This window comes from Megalobrama amblycephala, linkage group LG12, assembly GCF_018812025.1.
Source record: "Megalobrama amblycephala isolate DHTTF-2021 linkage group LG12, ASM1881202v1, whole genome shotgun sequence".
NCBI lineage: Eukaryota > Metazoa > Chordata > Actinopteri > Cypriniformes > Xenocyprididae > Megalobrama > Megalobrama amblycephala.
In genome coordinates, this window is record NC_063055.1 from 12,925,063 (window position 1) to 12,944,609 (window position 19,547).

The following is a 19,547-nucleotide window of genomic DNA, read 5'->3' on the forward strand; positions in this document are numbered from 1 at the left end:
CCTGTAATCAGGTTTTAATGGAACAAACTGTGAGGTGAACATTGATGATTGTCCAAATCACCGCTGTCAGAATGGAGCCACATGCATGGATGGAGTGAACACCTACAACTGCCAGTGCCCACCTGAATGGACTGGTATAGAAATAGCTTTTTATTCTGTTTGTGTTTTTTTATGCACGTTTGTTTCCTTTTGTTCACTTTTCCAGTAGTAGAAATGACTCACAGATGTTGATTCATGTACAGAAACCTATTCTTTTTAATGATTCAATCAAACTGATTCATGTTTATTCACTAATTCATTGTAAAATTTGACACAGTCTGAAACTGGTCAGTTGTTTTTGGATCAGGTTGATGAAACAAACCAATTCAAAGAAACGATTCTTATAACAACTCAAACTTTTCAATGCTGGTCAGAACCTTTGGTCAGCATCCTTTAAAATGTCCTATTGAAATTGAGACCTTTTTGTTTCCAGGTCAGTTTTGCACCGATGACGTGGATGAATGCAGACTGCAGCCCAACACCTGTCAGAACGGAGGCACATGCAGTAACACGCGCAACGGCTACAACTGTGTATGTGTGAACGGCTGGAGCGGCCCTGACTGCTCCGAAAACATTGATGACTGTGCAGCTGAGCCCTGCACTGCCGGCTCCACTTGCATCGACCGTGTGGCTTCCTTCGTTTGCAGCTGCCCTCCCGGCAAGACTGGTCAGTAAAAACAACCACACAGCCTAAAAATGGCCGCACATATACTCTTGGGAACTTTGTCTCTTACACCAAATTGCAAAAAACATACAAGGTTTTATATTGAAATGATCTATCTCTATGAAAACTATGAAAAATAATCTGTTCAAATCTTGTTCACTAAAGTAGTACACTAAAAACATTTAAAATCACTTGGCGATTATTTCAATTCTCAAGGTTTGCTGTGCCACATTGATGATGCCTGCACCAGTAACCCTTGTAAGATGGGAGCTCAATGTGACACGAACCCCGTCAATGGCAAGTTCAATTGTAACTGCCCCTCTGGGTACAAGGGCAGCACGTGTGCAGAGGATATCGACGAGTGTGTCATCGGTGAGGAAATTCTCCTTTTCTCTGTCTGTCTGTGTTGCTTTGTGTGTCTTAATTTCTCATTTTTTCCCCCTTCATACACTTATTACAGTGTTTTAAGCATTTCATATCTTGCCTAAACTTTCTCACTTTTTTTGATCCATCAGGGCCAAACCCATGTGAGCATGGTGGCTCGTGTAAGAACACAGAGGGCTCGTTCAGCTGTAACTGCGCTCCGGGTTACAACGGCCCACGCTGTGAGCAGGACATCAATGAATGTGGCTCCAACCCCTGCCAGAATGATGCCACCTGCTTGGACCAAATTGGAGATTACAACTGCATCTGTATGCCAGGTACTTGAGCACACACTCACACACACTGTAATCAGGTGCATGATGACACTGTTTTGGCTCCATGTCCTCATATTCATCTAGTGACTGTATGTGTGTGTGTGTGTTTCCTCCCGTAGGCTTTGTTGGATCGCACTGTGAGATTGACATTGATGAGTGTGCCAGCTCGCCTTGTCTCAATAACGGTAAATGTCTAGACCAGGTCAGCCGGTTCGTCTGTGAGTGTCCTCAAGGTGAGTACAATAATTGGTGCATTGAAGCTTTTTGACTCGAATAGCCCATGTTGTCTAATACAATATTTGAAGGCCACCATATGATTTATGAGGCTTTTCTGCTGTAATTATGACAAAGCTGGCAACTTTTTTTTTATTAACAGAAACTAGGATTGTTGATATAGTTAAATGAATTTACCATGATTCATTTTGTGATTCCAGAAGTTTCAAGAACTGCATGTACTTTCAATAATAACAATATTTATAGAAGGGAAAGGGGAAAAAAGAAATGTGATTTCAGTTTACCTCATGATTGCAAATTTCCTTTGGCATTTTAACTCCGTTAGATAATTTATCAACAATATTAATATTACTTGAACTGCTAAATATTAAGTAGCACAACTTTTTGGATGTTGAAAATTTGCCAATATATTAAAATAGAAAACGACTATTTTAAATTGTAATATGTCACATTTAAATTGTAATAATATCACAATATTACTGTCTTATTGTATTTTTGATCAAACGAACATAAGAATGAATGGGTAACACTTTAGTTTAGTGTCCAGTTCTCAGTATTAACTAGTTGCTTATTACCATGCATATTATTAGAATATTGGCTGTTTATTAGTAATTCTAAAGCATATTAATGCCTTATTCTGCATGAAAATATTCGACATCCTTAATCCTACCCAATACCTAATCTTAACAACTAACTTACTAATTATTAATAAGCAGCAATTAGCAGTTTGAGGCAAAAGTCGTAGTTAATAGTTAGTTAATAGTGAGAATTGGACCCTAAACTAAAGTGTGACCGAATTAACGTTATTACAAAAAAACATTGTTATTAACACCAAACATTAGAATATTACTAACACCAAACATTTGAATGATAGGGTGTCTTATTTTTTTTAATATATTAATAATACTAATTATATGAATAATAAAATATAATTGTAAATCATTTTAGATAATCCTGTGGGCCGCTTGGAAGTTTACTGAGGCCCTCTATTGGACCCTGACCCTCTGGTTAAGAGCAACTGGCCATAGATTTTATTGCCAGTATGGCAAACAAGATGTCTGTCTAATTTGACAAAGATTCTAGAGGGGAAATGTTTGTTTATAAATTGCATCAGTGCAAAATGAATCATATCATGATGAGTTGTATGTGAGGAACTCTTGTGTGCTAGGTACTCTTCTTTGAGACTGAATATGAGTTTTTTTGACCACAGGCTTCACTGGGGAAATGTGTCAAGTTGACATTGATGAGTGTGCCAGCACGCCGTGCCATAATGGGGCCAAGTGTCTCGACCGTCCTAACGGCTATGAGTGTGTATGTGCTGAAGGTAACATTAAAAACTCTTTTGAAAAAATCTTCATCCTACACTGTGACCAAAAAGGGGAAGGATAGACAAAGCATTAACAGCACAATTTTCCAATGCACATTATTTATATATATAAATTAATAACTAAACTGCATAATTCATATATGTTAGTGTTATTCATTAGTTCATTCAAGTTCTCACAGATCTGAGCTTATTGTACTAATTTCTTGTCTTGTATGCTGTTCTGTCTAGGTTTCACAGGGCTATTGTGTTTGGATAACATTAACGACTGTGAACCTAAACCCTGTCACCATGGCGATTGTGTAGACGGAATTGCTACCTTCATCTGCAAGTGTCACCCAGGTTACATGGGCCCCATCTGCAGCGAGCAGATACGCGAGTGCCAAAGTGACCCCTGCCAAAACAGAGGACGCTGTGTTGACCTGGTCAACATGTACCAGTGCAACTGCCAGCCGGGCACCTCAGGTGGGTCTCACACTTGATCTTTACATCTCACAGACTCCATATACACAGGGGCCATATAGTACACATTTGAAGCATTTTATTTTTTTGTCTAATTATAACAGCAAATTTTTTTGTTGCAAAATCTAGTCTTAATTTAGTATACCGTGAATATTATCCACCCTTTACAATTACAGAGGCTTATTTTTGTCACTGTACCTTTGTACCTTTGAGATGTCTGCTTGACCTCTGATCGGCTAATATCTATGTAAAGTATGTAATAACTTATGTGTCACATTCTGATGTGCTCAAGCCTCTGGCATCAATAACAAGTTAACTTATGAATGAACCAATTTTGTTTAATTTCCGTTAAGTGGTCTGGGCATACTGAGTACAGAGCTATGTGTTGTGAGTGTTAGAGTATGTCTGCATAGTGCATCAAACTCCTTTATTTGAAAATCCTGTTTCCCTCAGTTATGCTGTCTGACAGACAAAACGAAGCTCATTAAACCCCTCTGCTGGACACTTACTCTTACTACACACACTACACACACACAAAAACAGCTTTACACAGACTTATAAACTGGATTAGTTTTATTTACCTGCCTGCATTTCCTTTGACCAATTTTATTATTTGCCATAGGTGTGAACTGTGAGATTAACCAAGATGACTGTGCCAGTAATCCCTGCCAGCACGGGACCTGTGAGGATGGAATCAACGAGTACAAATGTGTGTGCGAACCTGGATATACAGGTTTGTTCACGCACATACATAAATACACACATGCAGATAAGCTTCATTCATTAATCATGAGCAAAACCAAGTTCTGTGTAAATAGAACATATAAAACATTATATGAATCATATAAATTATATAAACCATTGCTTTACTTTTAATACAACAGTTTATGCAAAAATGGATTTACACAAATTCAGAATGAGGCCCTATATGGGCAGATTTTGATTTTGTTTGCTAGCTTCACTTTGTTCACATTCTTGGCTAAAAAATAATATATACAGACACAGACACACACACACACACACAGTCGTGGTCAGAATTATTGGCACCCTTGGTAAATCTAAGCAAAGAAGGCTGTGAAAATAAATCTAGATTGTTTATCCTTTTGATCTTTCATTTAAAAAAACACAAAAATCTAACCTTTAATTGAAGTAAAATTAATGAATGTGGGGGGAAAATCACATAATGAAATAAATGTTTTTCTCTAATACACATTATTGGTACCCCTAGAAATTTTTGTAAGAAAAATATATCAAAAGTATATTCCCTTTCATATTAACAATTTATTAGCACATGAACTATGCACATGAAACTACCCAGCCATGGCTTCCTGAAAAATGATTAAATATGCTGCTGGTTCTTTAATGTTGTTGGCCTATTTTTTTTAATTTTTTTGCTGGAGGTCCTGGACATCTTGTTCAGATACATGGCATAATGGATTCTGTCAAATACCAACAGATAAAAAATCTAAACTTGACAGCCTCCGCTAAAAATCTTATAATGGACCGTTGTTTGATTTTCCATCAGGACAATAATCCAAAACAAACATCAAAATCAACACAAAAATGGGTCACTGAGAACAATATTAAGGTTCTGCCATGACCATTCCAGTCCCCTGACCTGAGTCCTATAGAAAGCTGAAAAGTAGAGTGTATCAACATGGGAATTTGAAAGATCTGTGTAGAGGAATATTGTTGGATCTCTTGTCAGCTGTTCTTCAACCTCATCAGGCATTGATGAGGAGGAGACCACTCAGAGCTGTCATCTTGGGAAAAGGAGGTGCAAAATGTATTGAATAAAAGGGTGCCATTAATTTTGACCAAAGTGTATTAGAGAAAAACATTTATTTCATAACAAGGTTTTTCCCCCCATTTCAATTGTTTTAGTTCAATAAAAGGTTATGAATAAAATAAAAGGTATTGAAAAAAAAGGTCAAAAGGATTAACAATGCAGATTTATCTTCACAGGCTTCTTTGTTCGTATTTACCAAGGGTGTCAATAATTCTGACCACGACTGTATATACACATATATACACATATCTTTTTCTCTCTATTCTTTTTAACAAGAAAACAATTAAATGCATCACTTCAATTATATGAATGTGCTGGTTTTAAGAAGCATTCAAACAGTAATTATTCATTAATGACTCTTTCTTCTCTCTGGCTTAGGAGAACGATGCACTGAGGAGATTAACGAGTGCAGTTCGAACCCGTGTCTGAGTGGAGGGACATGTTTGGACAAGGTGAACGGGTTTCAGTGTTTGTGTCCAATTGGGACTCATGGTCCTCTGTGTCACTCAGGTGCAGATCACTGCAGCCCCATGCCCTGCCTACATGGAAAATGTATTGAGCAGCAGGACGGGTAGGAAGAGCCTTAACTTACAAACTATTTTATCACTTTGACTGATAATGATTATTTGTAACACAACCTACTTCCGTTTCCTGTTATATTCTGTAAAAAGATGCACTTTTTTGAGCTCTAAGCACTAAATTCTTGACATAGCGCAAGTACACACTGCATTCTTAGCATTTCCGTAATAGGCACTGTAACGTGCATTAGCATAAACTATCTGCTTCTATGTTCAGTTGTCTCTTTCATCTCTAACTTTTCTTTTTGTAGGTACCTTTGTGAATGTAAGCGTGGTTGGGAGGGTAAGAATTGTGAACGAGAGAAGAATGAGTGTCAGTCGAACCCGTGTCAGAATGGTGGTACCTGTAATGACCATCTAAATGGCTACACCTGCGTTTGTGCCCGTGGATTTGCAGGTAAAATCGTGTTGTCTGTTACCTTTCTAAACAGAGTAACAATGATGTTTTTTTCAGTCTCCAACTCCCTGGTTTGCCTTCTCTTTCAGGTTTCAACTGCGAGATAAACATTAATGAGTGTGAGTCAAACCCCTGTATGAATCAGGGAACTTGTGTGGATGGAGTCAACAGCTACATTTGTCACTGCACTCTGCCTTACACAGGTGACACACACATTTACAGTTTGTTTATACATGACTTCAATTACAGAAGTCTGATTTGTTGTCAGACACTTTATTGTATGGTTATACAAGCTTTATAAAAAAGATTTCAGTCCCAAGGACATTTTTGATTACTTTTGTACAATAAAAAATTTTGTATTTGAGAACCACTCCATACTGTATCCACAACTGACTGTACTGTTTGATTCTCAGGGAGACACTGTGAGGAGAAGTTGGTCCCCTGTGCATCTCAGCCCTGTCAGAGACGAGGGGCGTGTCAGCCATCCCCGGATTACACCAGCTACACCTGCATTTGCCACAGCGGCTGGGAAGGTAAGTGCCTCAAATCTGTGTGTGGGTGTGCTTTTATTCGCCAAGAGTATTTTTGATGTTGCGACAACCACATATTACACCTTTTCCTTGATCAAATGACATACCCATTAGTAGATTTAATCTATGAAAATCTGTCCAAAATGTCTGAAGGTTGTCTGTCTGGTATATGTGTGTAGGAGCCCAGTGCACAGAGGATGTAGATGAGTGCAAGAAGAGCCCATGTCAGAATGGAGCTCACTGTGTGAACACAGTTGGCAGCTACCGTTGTGAGTGTCAGCCTGGGTACAGTGGGATCAACTGCCAGACCAACATCGATGACTGCAGCTCCAGTACGTGTCATTCCCACAGATTGATGGTTGTTAATACAATAAGTGAATTGTGATTCATCTGATGACCAGTTTCAAGCCGGAAAAAACAGAGATAATGTCAAATTCAATAAATTTGAATATTTTATTATCTTAATTTAACAAGTTAACTTTGACAGCCCTAAAAATACATTTTCTAAAATCTTTCATATTTTCTGTTAAGATACCAAGTTGAAAACACCAATCTACGTGAATCTCATTGATTTTTCGCTCTCTTTTCCAGGTCCATGCCGTAATGGTGGTACGTGTGTTGACAAAGTGGGGCGGTTCTTGTGCGAGTGCAGAGCTGGTTTCTATGGCGAGCGCTGTGAGGAGGAGGTAGACGAGTGCGCCAGCAATCCCTGCTGGAATGGAGGCACCTGCACCGACTACGTGAACAGCTACACGTGCCAATGCCGGCCTGGCTATGACGGCATCAACTGTGAACGTGATATCCCAGATTGCACTGAGACGTAGGTTTTCCATATAAAATATACAGATAGTGTTTTATTACATTTTATCATATCAAAGCTTATTAATTCTCTCTCTGTTTTATGCCATAGCTCTTGTCTGAACAATGGAACGTGTGTAGATGGAATTAACCGCTTCTCTTGCCGCTGTCGGCATGGTTTTTCGGGTCAGTTCTGCCAGTTCGAACTGAACGAGTGTGACTCTCATCCCTGTAAAAATGGTGGCACCTGCATAGATGGCCTGGGGACCTTCGACTGCACCTGCCCATCTATGTACAAAGGAAAAACTTGCGAGGTACAAACTGTCCATTCAGTCTTAGAATGTAAACACACACGGTTGATGTTGCACAATGACTAAATGTTGATTTAAGCCTACAATCTGGGAGATCTGCTATTTAATTGTAATTAAATGATCTTTCAACTCAGCAAATACATAAAAGACACTCAAATTTAGTTATAAAATAATTACTTTGCTGTGATAAAATTTGGTTGCCAGTAAGTGATTGTTCTACAATCATGTTGTCTGATTCATTTCTCTGGCTCTTTCATTCTGCAGTCAATGGTGAATGTGTGCAGTCAGATTAAGTGTCAGAACGGAGGTAATTGCATCCAGAAGGAGATGGATTGGAGATGCCGCTGTCAGCATGGCTGGACAGGCCTTTACTGTGACATCCCAAACATGTCCTGCCAGGCTGTTGCTATCAGCAAGGGTGAGACATTAAACAATAGTCTAGTGTTAGTCAAGCTAACTAATTTAACTATAACTGTTTTGAAATGCTAAAAACGAAACAAAACAAAATCCTTAATGAAAGATTTGATGTGCTCCAGGTGTGGCAGTGGACATGGTCTGTAAGCACGCAGGAAGGTGTATGGACAAAGGCAACACACACCAGTGTATTTGTCAAAGAGGTTATATGGGCAGTTACTGTGAGGATGAGGTGGACGAATGCCTCTCCAGCCCCTGCAGAAACGGAGGGACCTGTGTGGACTACCAGGGTGGATATAACTGCCAGGTACATCTCTCTTACTAACATTGATATATGACATCCTTTGAACGTTTGCGGTCAGTAAAATGTTTTTTGAAAGAAATGAATACTTTTATTCAGCAAGGACACATCAAATTGATAAAAATTTACATTATAAAGACATTTATAATATTACAAATATTACAAATAACTTATCAAAGAATCAAAAAAAAAAAAAAAATGGTTTCTTAAAAATATTAAGTGCACAACTTGTTTCTCGAGTGCCAAATCAGCATATTAGAATGATTTCTGAAGGATCATGTGACATTGGTAATGGCTGCTGAAAAATTAACATCATGGGAATTAATTACATTTTAAAATATATACACATAGAAAAAACATTAATATTGTGAAATATTTTTACATTGTATTTTGATCAAATAAATGGTCCTTGGTGAGCATAAAAGACTTCTTTCAAAAACATTAAAACATCTTACTGACCCCATTAAAATAGTGGTGTATATATAGAAATAGTATACAATAGATAGAGAAATCTGTTCATCTTCTAATATATAAACCTCTCTCTTTCTCTTTTAGTGCAAAGCAGGTTATCAGGGTGTGAACTGTGAATATGATATTGACGAGTGCCAGTCGAATCCCTGTCGGAATGGAGGCACCTGCATCGATTTGATCAACCGCTTCTCCTGTGCATGCCCTCCGGGCACCAAAGGTATAGACTGAAAGACTGATTCCTATTGCTGTACGTTTAGTGTGCAGATGTGACACTGATATCCAAATTTCCCCTGAACATCTCCTCTCTGTTCTGAAGGTTTGCAGTGTGAGGTGGACGTGGATGAATGCGCCCCAGAGTTTGGCCCGCGCTGTAAGAACGGTGGCCAGTGTGTGGACGGTGTGGGGCGGTACACTTGCTCCTGCCCTCCTGGTTTCACTGGAGTGCATTGTGAGGGAGATGTGAATGAGTGTCGTTCTGGACCTTGCAACCCATCCGGCACCATCGACTGTGTGCCGCTGACCAATAGCTATCAGTGCCGCTGTCGTCTCGGTTATACTGGTGAGGTTTCATTTTAGAGTCATAGAATAAATGTTTCTTTCTCGTTTTTTGAAAGTGGTTCCAATTAACAATTTTCTTATTTTCACACTCTTTTGTGCTCTCCATCTCCCTATAGGTCAACGCTGCGAGTTAGTGGTGGATCTGTGCCTGTCCAAGCCATGCCACAACAACGGCAGATGTGCCATGAACATGAGTTCAGTACATGGATACAGCTGTACCTGCCAACCCGTAAGTGCAGTGTTAATATTTATATGCATGAACAATACCATTCAAAAGTTTGGGGTCTGTAATGTTTTGTTAATGTTTTTTTTTTTTGTCTCTTATGCTCACCAAGGCTGTAATTTACATAAAAAACATACAATACAGTAATATTGTGTAATAATATTACATTTTAAATGTTTATTTATTATTATTGTTGAAAACAGTTGTGCTGCTTAATAATTTTCTTAATTCTTTGATGAATAGAAAGTTGTATTATAATGTATTTGAAAATAGAAATCTCACTGACCCCAAACCTTTGAACGGTACTGTATGTGTGCATGGCAAGAAAATGTTTTTTCTTTTCTGTACTACAGAGTATTTAAAGGCTGACTTTCTAACTTTCTTGGTGACACTTTATTTTAATATGTCCTTACTCCTTACAGTGTTACAGTGTAATTATATGTACTTTTATGTACTTTGTAATATTAATTAACATGTACTCACTATAGGGTTAGGAACAGAGATTGGTTTAGGGTTAGTTGCATGTAATTATGCATAATTTACTGTTATTACTAAAGTAAGTACATGTAACGTGTAACAGACGCTGTAAAATAAAGTGTTAACAAATCTTGTGTATTAACTTGATTTCTATTAGGGATGCACCCATATTAAAATTGTGGCCGATACAGATAAACTAATTATTATTTCCCTGTTATTTCATTATACAGGGATGCGATCATATTATCCGACCTGGTTACTGTATTACGATTGAAATTGCGAAATGGCCTTAAACAATTACTAAATAAACTGCAAAATGTTACGTTTTCTAATACATTTATTTAATGCACGGATTGCTTCTGACTGCGCTGTGCTGTGTGTTTGAGTCGCTTATAATTTGCATTTGGGAACGTAACACGCGCCAATCATCTTCCCAAATTCATAATGTCAACAAAGAGAAGAGTTAAGTTCTCTCTGCGGTTTTCCACCAAAATAAAATCTCAATGGTTTAATGTCTGAAAACAAAGACAACCATAAATGTTAGTAATGTAATTTTACTGTTGTCCTGTAAAATAAAATAAAAAATTAATAATAATGATAATAATATAATGATTAATTTTAAGCAAGCATTGGATGACAGCAAAGGTAATCTAAATGTAAAAATAGAGAAAATGAACATGCACAATTAAATGTCCAATATTGGCCAATATGACTAAATTTAAATTAAATTAAATCTGTAATATCAGACAGAGTAACCACTATCGTACTGAAGCATTCCATAATTTTGGTAAATACATAAAGCCTCTATTAAATATTCACAAACTGCTCCCTGAGAGGTGGAGGAGGGTTATTTTAATGACTAATGAGTCTCTTACTGTACTTTCCGACATTTCTCTTACAACCTTTTAACGGCTGCATTTGCTTTGCTTGACTCTGCTTTGCTTTGAGTGGAAATTTTCCTTTTTCTCAAGGCTGCTTGTTCTTTCCTTACTCTCATGCTTGCACTAAAGACTGAGGCTTCATAAATCAGGTACGAAGTGAAACTCTGATTTCCTCATCTTTTTCTCTCCTTTCACTCACTGTTGCTGTCTTAATAGCCTCCAGCCATTTAATTGTAAAGTAGCGCTGTGATTTGATTTAGTTTTGACATCTGATGCCTTCTGTGTGGCTCTTTTAGGGTTACACTGGCTTCAATTGTGGGGATTTTGAGATGTTCCCCTGTGCCAGTTTGCGCTGTCAGAATGGCGGACACTGTGTGGAGATAAAGGGTCGCCCGCAGTGCCAATGTCTAATGGGTTTCACCGGACAGCACTGCGAGAGCAGTACAAAACCCTGCATGTGTCAAAACGGTGGCTCCTGTATGCCAGATGATTCCAACAAGTTGAGCTGCCGGTGTCCACCCGGATTCAGTGGGCCGACCTGTCAAATGATTGAACCTTCCTGCCCTTATTTGGAGTGTAAAGTGCGGGCGGGAGACAAAGTATGTGACCCGCAATGTAAGAACCCAGAGTGCGAGTGGGATGGAGGCGATTGTACGCTCCATTGGGACAAGCCCTGGAAGAACTGTCTAACATCGGAACCCTGCTGGAACTTATTTCATAATGGCCGCTGTGACCCACAGTGCAACAATGCAGGCTGCCTCTTCGATGGCTTCGAATGCCAGAATCATACATCGACAAGCACTTGCAAGTATGTGTCCCAGTGTAAATCTCACTAGAGGATCACTGCACTTTGAGAAAATTGCAAAGATAAAGACATTTCCTAAAGAGATGTTATATTTCAGAATATTACAGTTTTTACTGTATTTTTGTACTGTAACATTATGATTATTATATATTAATATTTTATGTTTACATTTTATATATAACTGTACGTTATTTATATACTTTTGGATCCCTAGCCTTGTGACATTTATTTACTATACTACTGTTTGCACTTTTTGCACTTAATTGTCTCTAACTCCCATCTATCTCTCTCTTTATCTTAATTTTTTCTTAGATATGACAGATACTGTGCAGATCATTACGCCAATGGTCATTGTAACCAGGGCTGCAACACAGAAGCATGTGGCTGGGATGGTCTGGACTGTGCCTCAGACACTCCTCCCAAGCTAGCTGATGGCACACTGGTGATTGTGGTGCTATTGCAGCCTGAGGAGCTGCTGGGTGACCTTAAGGGTTTCTTGCGGTCTTTGGGGACGCTCCTCCACACCAACCTGCGAGTGAAGCTGGATGATAATAAGAAACCTATGGTGTACGCATATTATGGAACTGAGGAGAATGAAATTCAAAATGGTATCGCTGCTATGAAGCAACGTGGAAAACGAGAGCTGGAGAAGGAGATTATTGGGTATGTTCCTTGTCTAAAAATGAAAATACTGTCTTTACCCTAATGTTGTTGTATTTTTTTTTTTATAAATTAACATGGTTTTGGATGTCTCCATGGTTTAGATCAAAGGTTCACCTAGAGATTGACAATCGACAGTGTTCTCAGCACTCGAAAGAATGCATCTCCAGTGCAGATCAGGCTGCGGCTTTCATAGCTGCCGAGTACTTGAAATCGGAGCTTCCGTACCCCGTCTACTCCGTGAGCAGTAAGTGAACTAACAAAACAGGGTTACAGTAAAATGCAATTGTATTTTTCACCATGTTGTTCTCTCTTTATAATCTTTGTTATCAATCTCTTCCACCTCAGGCGATCAGAATGTACCTACCCCTGTGCCTACTCTCCTGTACCTGGTTGCCGTGGCTGCAGCTATCATCATGCTGATTTTGGTGCTGGGTGTGTTGGCTGCCAAGCGCAAACGCGAGCATGGGACTTTATGGCTTCCTGACGGCTTTCTAGCAAAGAATGACGGCAAGCGAAGAGAGCCAGTGGGACAGGATGATTTTGGCATGAAGTGAGTGTGCACCTAAACTTCCAAAATGATCTCAGTTTTCAATTACTGACAAAGATGTTTTTTAGCACTAATGTAAGTGTGTAACTTAAGCTTTATGGATTTTATTGTACTTGTACTGCCACAGAGAATTACAGGAAATATATGTTGTTTATCCGAACAAAATCCCAGGTTTCCCACTAAACAATATTCTTGTGCATTCATCTCGTAAATATGATCATTCTGACCCAGTCTCAACCATGTTATACACTACTAGTAGTCGTATTTACAATGTGACAGTGTATGCATTTAAATTATATTGGTTTCAATTAAATTGACACGTTGGGCAATTTCATATCTTCTCGTTCATGTCATTTACTGACAAGACAGGCGGTGCATCCGAAATCGCATACAGAGTAGGTACTACATTTGAATTGGAACTTACTTCACGACCATTAAAAAAAGTATGTTCTATATAGTATGAATAAAATTCGGAAGTACTGCATCTGCAATGTTGTTACTGTCACATGACCTACCATCGTGAGTTGCGTCGCTTCATGTCCATTTATAAATCCTCTCCTGTGGCCTCATGGGATAGTAAAGTGTCTATTGAATGAGCACTTCAGCATGTTGCCGGAAGTAGTAGGCCATCCAGGGACTTTTTGCCTACTGTACTATTTTTCGCATTCTATATAGTATGGAAGTATTCGTTTTTGGACACAACGACGAAAACAGCTAATGCTGTCACAAAATGAGCATATGTTGCCTGAAGCTTTTTTACATGCTTCTGTTAATCTGTTAATTTCAGGTGACATCTCTAATCATTCCTTACTCCTCTATCCTGTACTTTATTTTAGGAGCATGCAGAAGTCACAGGATGGAGGGTTGATGGATGGCAGTTCTACCCATCATTGGTCAGAGGATGATCATCTACCTAAAAAACCCAGGGTAAGAGACGGTATTTCCACTGCCCTGAAGATGACAGTAACAGATCTCTGTATTTATGATCCATCTAAATGCATCTCTCCAACCTCACAGATGGAGGATAAGCCATTGCTTCCTGTTGGAGGGGATGGAGGAGTGGACAGGAGAGAGTGGACCCTGCAGCATCACAAAGCCGCTGACATCACACTCACACCCCCTCAGGCGGACATAGACATGGACAGCCTGGATGTCAATGTTAAAGGACCAGGTTAATGAACTGAAACTCTTACTTGCTCACAATCTGGGTAGATGAGGAAAGAATGTTTTCGCCCTTTTGTTTTCCCTTTAAAAGTTTTACTTACTCTGTATTCTTGTTCATTCTTATAGATGGTTTCACTCCTCTCATGCTGGCATCTCTACGAAATGGCAGCAGCCCCGATTGTGGCAGCATGCTGGGAGAGGAGGAGGAGGAAAGTGGCGCTGACGAGCCTGGCACAAACGTCATAACCGATTTGATTGGCCAGGGTGCGTCGCTCAATGCCCAGACAGATCGCACCGGAGAGACGGCACTTCACCTCGCTGCACGATATGCCCGAGCAGATGCTGCCAAGAGACTGTTGGATGCTGGTGCTGATGCCAATGCTCATGATAACATGGGCCGCACCCCTCTCCATGCGGCCGTGGCAGCAGATGCCCAAGGAGTCTTCCAGGTAAGGGGGTGTGCTTCTACCCACATGCTCTGCTAAGCCTAACTTCATAATGAATTGCAGGGTTTCCACAGTCATGGAAAACCTGGAAATATCAGGGAATTTTAAATTAGTGATTTCTATGCCTGGAAAAATAATGGAAATTAATAAATAACAGTGATTAACGTATAGTTATGCTATACAACAAATACAAAAAAAAAAAAAAAAAAAAAAAAAATATATATATATATATATATATATATATATATATATATATATGAAAATAGTATAATAGTGAGATCTTTATAAAATTGCTTTTATTTTTTTAGATATAATAGATAAGACAGTATTATTTATTTTAACATTACTATTTATAACATTCATTATTTGTTTTTGTTTTTTTGTGCCCATACCAATCATTACTGTTATGTTTTACTCTAGATTCTCATCCGGAACCGTGCCACGGATCTTGATGCTCGTATGAATGACGGCACCACACCACTCATCCTGGCAGCCAGACTGGCAGTGGAGGGTATGGTGGAGGAACTGGTGCACTGCCATGCAGACGTCAATGCAGTGGATGACCATGGTAAGATCAGAGTAAAGAACTTTGTTGATAAATGGAAAAGAAATAAATTCTGCAAATAAAACGGCCCATTTATATCTGTCACGCTCATCTCATCCTCAGGCAAATCGGCTTTACACTGGGCTGCCGCTGTCAATAACGTAGAAGCCACTCTGGCGCTACTGAAGAATGGAGCCAATCGAGACATGCAGGACAACAAGGTACTCTTTTATGTCTGTTTATGTGCATGTTTAATCACTTTTTAAACACACAAATGTTTTGTGTGTCAGCCAACCACTTCAATTTTATTTGTTCTATGATGTAGGAGGAGACCCCCTTGTTCCTGGCTGCCAGAGAGGGCAGCTTTGAAGCGGCCCAAGTTCTCCTAGATCATTATTCAAATCGTGATATCACCGACCATCTTGACCGCCTGCCTCGTGACACTGCGCAAGAGCGAATGCATCATGACATTGTGCGTCTGCTGGACCAGTACAACTTGGTACACAGCCCACACTCCGGCCCTAATCACGTGGGCAATGGCGGAGGACACTCTTCGATGGTCTGTGGAACAAATGGCACAGGATTCATGATCGGCATGCGTCCAGGACCGCAGGGCAAAAAGAATCGGCGAGCAGGAGGAAAAGCAAGTGCTGTCGCAGCTGGGACAGCCAAAGATCTGAAAGAAATGAAGGCCAAGAGGCGGAAGAAGCCAGCCGGAGGAGAGGGGCCGAGTGTGGCGGCCGTACCCGGAGCCGGAGGAAATGTCACCAAAGCAGCCAGCGGTCTCTCAGAGAGCTCGGTCACCATGTCACCTGTGGATTCCCTGGAATCTCCACACTCGTATGCCGGAGAGGTCGTGGCCGCCTCCAGCACAGCAAATTCTCCCCCTCTGCTCAGCAGCCCACAAACAAGGCCTATGTTGCCCCCTGTAAGTCACATGTTGGGCCAGCAGCAAAGCTGGGTGGGTCTGGCCAAACACGGCTACAATAGCCACATGTTTGGCCTCATGTCACCCCACCAGATGAGCGCAGGCCACACCAGCATGCAGCAGCACCACAGCCCAGGCATGCTCACCCCGATGAATGTCACCATGAGCCGTGAGCAGCTGCCGCCCATCGTCACCTTCCAGATGATGGCGACAGGCAGCGGGCAGAGCCTCCTCAAGCAGGCTCAGCAGGGGCAGATACAGGCGCAGGGGCAAAATCAGACGCAAGGTCAGCACCTGCACTGCAACCAGGGTATGATGTTCCCCATTCCAGACGTGGGAATGCAGCACGGCCTGTCGCACAACCTTCCGCACCCTCACGGTCACAACCACGTGCTTCCACACGGGCTGCCAGAGAGCCAGGCACGGCAGGTGGCATCCTATCAGCCACGCCAGAGCCCCGTGGATAAATATCCCACGCCACCTTCCCAGCACAGCTATGCCACCGCAGGCTCTGAGGGAACCACCCCCGGTCATCCCACACACAATCCCAGCGAACACCCCTACCTCACCCCCTCGCCCGAATCGCCCGACCCCTGGTCCTCCTCGTCCCCCCACTCCAACTCAGACTGGTCCGATGTCACCACAAGCCCCACCCCTCTAGCAAACCCCCACACTATGCCTCCTTCCCGCCACACACACATTCCCGAACAAGCCCAGCTGCAGCCCCCGTCGCAGGCCGCACAGCCGACACAGTCCCAGCAGTCCCAGCGCAGCACTGTATACGCGTAGTAACTCGGACCTTTTGAGTTTAATTGCACGGCCGTTTTGATTCTCTCTCTTCAGCTGCCAAGGGAGTGGCCAACTATCCTTCTTCCACCCTCCATGTCTTTGTTACACTCTGCATGTTGACTGTGAAGTTTGCGTATCGTAAATTCCCTCTAGCCTGAATATTTTATCCCACAGGAGCCCCGAACTGAACAGAAACAGCTTTAACGACTGGGGAACTCTGTTTACGGCCATCTACGACCTGAGGCACTTATACCAGTGAACAATTACACTGCCAAGCTAAGGGGTCTGTTTTTGTCCTCAGTTTGGGGATGTTTATTTCAAATTTTAGTCAAACCTTTTATGTTTTGAAGGAAATTTTCACATTTAATCTGCCATCTTTCTTTGATCATTTTTTGTTGATGATGATAAAGTCAGATATGCTTAGTTGGTACCAACTTTAAAGGGATAGTTCACGGAAAAGTGAACATTTTGGTATCTTTTACTCACCCTTGTGACGTTCCAAACCTGTGAGACCATCTTCAGTGGAACACAAAATTAGATATTTAGAATTTTTTTTTTAAATATACAATAAAAGTCAAAGTTTTGAACCCCATTATTGTATAAAGAGAAAATGAGTATCTTTTGTGGTACAGGTTTGGAACGACATCAGGGTGAGTAAATAATGAATAATGAAAAAAAAAAAAGTTTTTGCGTAAACTATCCCTTGTAACTGATAATTTAAATAATATTTTTATATTATGGGTCAGCTTTGTGTTTAGAATTTTTATTTTTTTTTCTTTTGTAGCGATGAAATGTTTCTTTAATGAATTGGTGGTACTTGTTTATTTTTTTGTGATTGGTAGCATTAATTTGCTCCAAACACATGCCCACATACATCTCATTCATTCATGTGTGGTTCAGTGCTAAACTGTGGTGTAAATAGTTAAATGTTACTTTTTATGTGTTGTCTGTTACGGTTTATCCTCTGCCTTACCAATGATTAAAAGAGGTAAAAGGAGTTGTGTAAATATGAATGGGTTCCACTTTGTTACTTTTGAAATGGTATGCAGTATTCAGTGGCACCACAAACATGACAGAGGTTTGAAGAGGAATCCCAGCAGCCATCGTCAAGCCGCTTGAGCTTTTCGGAAAAGGAAACATTTAGACAAGTAATATTATCAGTGCCTTTTACAATATATTTGTACCCATTGTTATGATTTTATTTGTTTTGTTCTGCTTTTTTGTGTTACTGTATATTAATATTTTAAGCAGTTCTGAAGTTGTTGTACCTTTTATTTACATGAGTTTTAAATACGTCATGTGTTTTCTTTCTCAATTACAATCATCCTGTCTGTGCAGCCGTTTGAATCACTTGGTAATTTAGAAATCATACTTTATACAATTTAAATGTACTGTTTAACCTTTTCTGTTTTGTGTTCAAGCAAAGCTTTATAAAATCGATTAGTACAATCACATTCTTTTTCTGTGTTTTGCACAATAAAGCCCCTGGGTCTCTTAAATGCCAAATAAACACTCATAATAGTATTTAGAAATGCATGCATACATTAGCCAGAGTGGTGATAAAATACTGTCTAAGGTCTTATGAACTTCCGCTTATGCTATATTTGTTCAGATGGGTGGATCCGTAATATTGTGTGTGCTCAAGGTCAATATTAAGAGAGTGTGCTTATGCAAATAGAAACTTTTATGTACTATAGGCTCCATATGGCATATTCCTTTTGGAAACAGTTGATATCCTGTAGCACTTAAGGGCCCTTCAACAGTATGATCTTTAGTGTACTGAAAACTGAAGAATTTAAAGGGTGTTAGTCCACCAAATAAAGATCAAAGCAAAGCTTTTGGAACATCATATTTTCACCCAAATGTTATGCAAAGCTATTTTTTAATATGTGCTGTATATAATTTTATGTTTTTGGGTTTTTTTTAATGCCTATTGTACTCTTTTCTGTCCACCAAATATATGCATACAGTATGCTAGAATGAAGTAAATGTTTCGTTTTAGTGGTTTGTAGATTAAAATCTGTGCTTTAAAGAACAAAAGCCTGTGTATTGGAAATAATCCAAGACAAATGGTGATTAAAATAGAGATGAAACAAATAAAGAAAAACCTTTACAAATCGATCTGGCTAAATGAGTCCCTTTCTGCCATTGGTACACTAACTAACGTCATTAAACATCCCATCCTTTGATCAACATTTACTCTCAACCGTTGAAAAACCTACAGTCCTAGAGCCTGTCAGTCAAATGCTAAATCAAATCTATCTATCTATCTATCTATCTATCTATCTATCTATCTATCTATCTATCTATCTATCTATCTATCTATCTATCTATCTATCTATCTATCTATCGTTGAATTTTATTGTTATGTATCTTAATTAGATTGATTGACATTAGTAAAGGATATTTCATACCACAATCATCAAAAACGATTTTCAATCAGATTAATATATGCAAGAAAATCAGGTGAATTGTGCACTTCTCAATGAGGTCCAGTTCGACTTGGAAATAA

At 39.8% G+C, this 19,547-nt stretch overlaps 1 protein-coding gene across 1 annotated transcript in view; it reads left to right on the top strand.

Moving 5' to 3' along the window:
• The window catches only part of notch2 (notch receptor 2), a 52,309-nt gene extending 33,153 nt beyond the window's left edge, over positions 1 to 19,156 (top strand). The window contains exons 5-34 of the mRNA XM_048208848.1: positions 12 to 134; positions 473 to 706; positions 920 to 1,075; positions 1,219 to 1,404; positions 1,521 to 1,634; positions 2,846 to 2,959; positions 3,191 to 3,424; positions 4,044 to 4,154; positions 5,589 to 5,781; positions 6,040 to 6,185; positions 6,275 to 6,388; positions 6,599 to 6,718; positions 6,895 to 7,047; positions 7,307 to 7,535; positions 7,626 to 7,827; positions 8,089 to 8,242; positions 8,361 to 8,545; positions 9,095 to 9,227; positions 9,327 to 9,569; positions 9,685 to 9,797; positions 11,446 to 11,957; positions 12,267 to 12,617; positions 12,719 to 12,861; positions 12,963 to 13,167; positions 14,001 to 14,091; positions 14,182 to 14,335; positions 14,455 to 14,777; positions 15,195 to 15,342; positions 15,442 to 15,539; positions 15,644 to 19,156. Coding sequence (XP_048064805.1) covers positions 12 to 134; positions 473 to 706; positions 920 to 1,075; positions 1,219 to 1,404; positions 1,521 to 1,634; positions 2,846 to 2,959; positions 3,191 to 3,424; positions 4,044 to 4,154; positions 5,589 to 5,781; positions 6,040 to 6,185; positions 6,275 to 6,388; positions 6,599 to 6,718; positions 6,895 to 7,047; positions 7,307 to 7,535; positions 7,626 to 7,827; positions 8,089 to 8,242; positions 8,361 to 8,545; positions 9,095 to 9,227; positions 9,327 to 9,569; positions 9,685 to 9,797; positions 11,446 to 11,957; positions 12,267 to 12,617; positions 12,719 to 12,861; positions 12,963 to 13,167; positions 14,001 to 14,091; positions 14,182 to 14,335; positions 14,455 to 14,777; positions 15,195 to 15,342; positions 15,442 to 15,539; positions 15,644 to 17,035 — 6,674 coding nt within the window. The 3' untranslated portion in view covers positions 17,036 to 19,156. The remainder of the gene's footprint in view (positions 1 to 11; positions 135 to 472; positions 707 to 919; positions 1,076 to 1,218; positions 1,405 to 1,520; positions 1,635 to 2,845; positions 2,960 to 3,190; positions 3,425 to 4,043; positions 4,155 to 5,588; positions 5,782 to 6,039; positions 6,186 to 6,274; positions 6,389 to 6,598; positions 6,719 to 6,894; positions 7,048 to 7,306; positions 7,536 to 7,625; positions 7,828 to 8,088; positions 8,243 to 8,360; positions 8,546 to 9,094; positions 9,228 to 9,326; positions 9,570 to 9,684; positions 9,798 to 11,445; positions 11,958 to 12,266; positions 12,618 to 12,718; positions 12,862 to 12,962; positions 13,168 to 14,000; positions 14,092 to 14,181; positions 14,336 to 14,454; positions 14,778 to 15,194; positions 15,343 to 15,441; positions 15,540 to 15,643) is intronic.
• Positions 19,157 to 19,547: the final 391 nt, after the last annotated feature.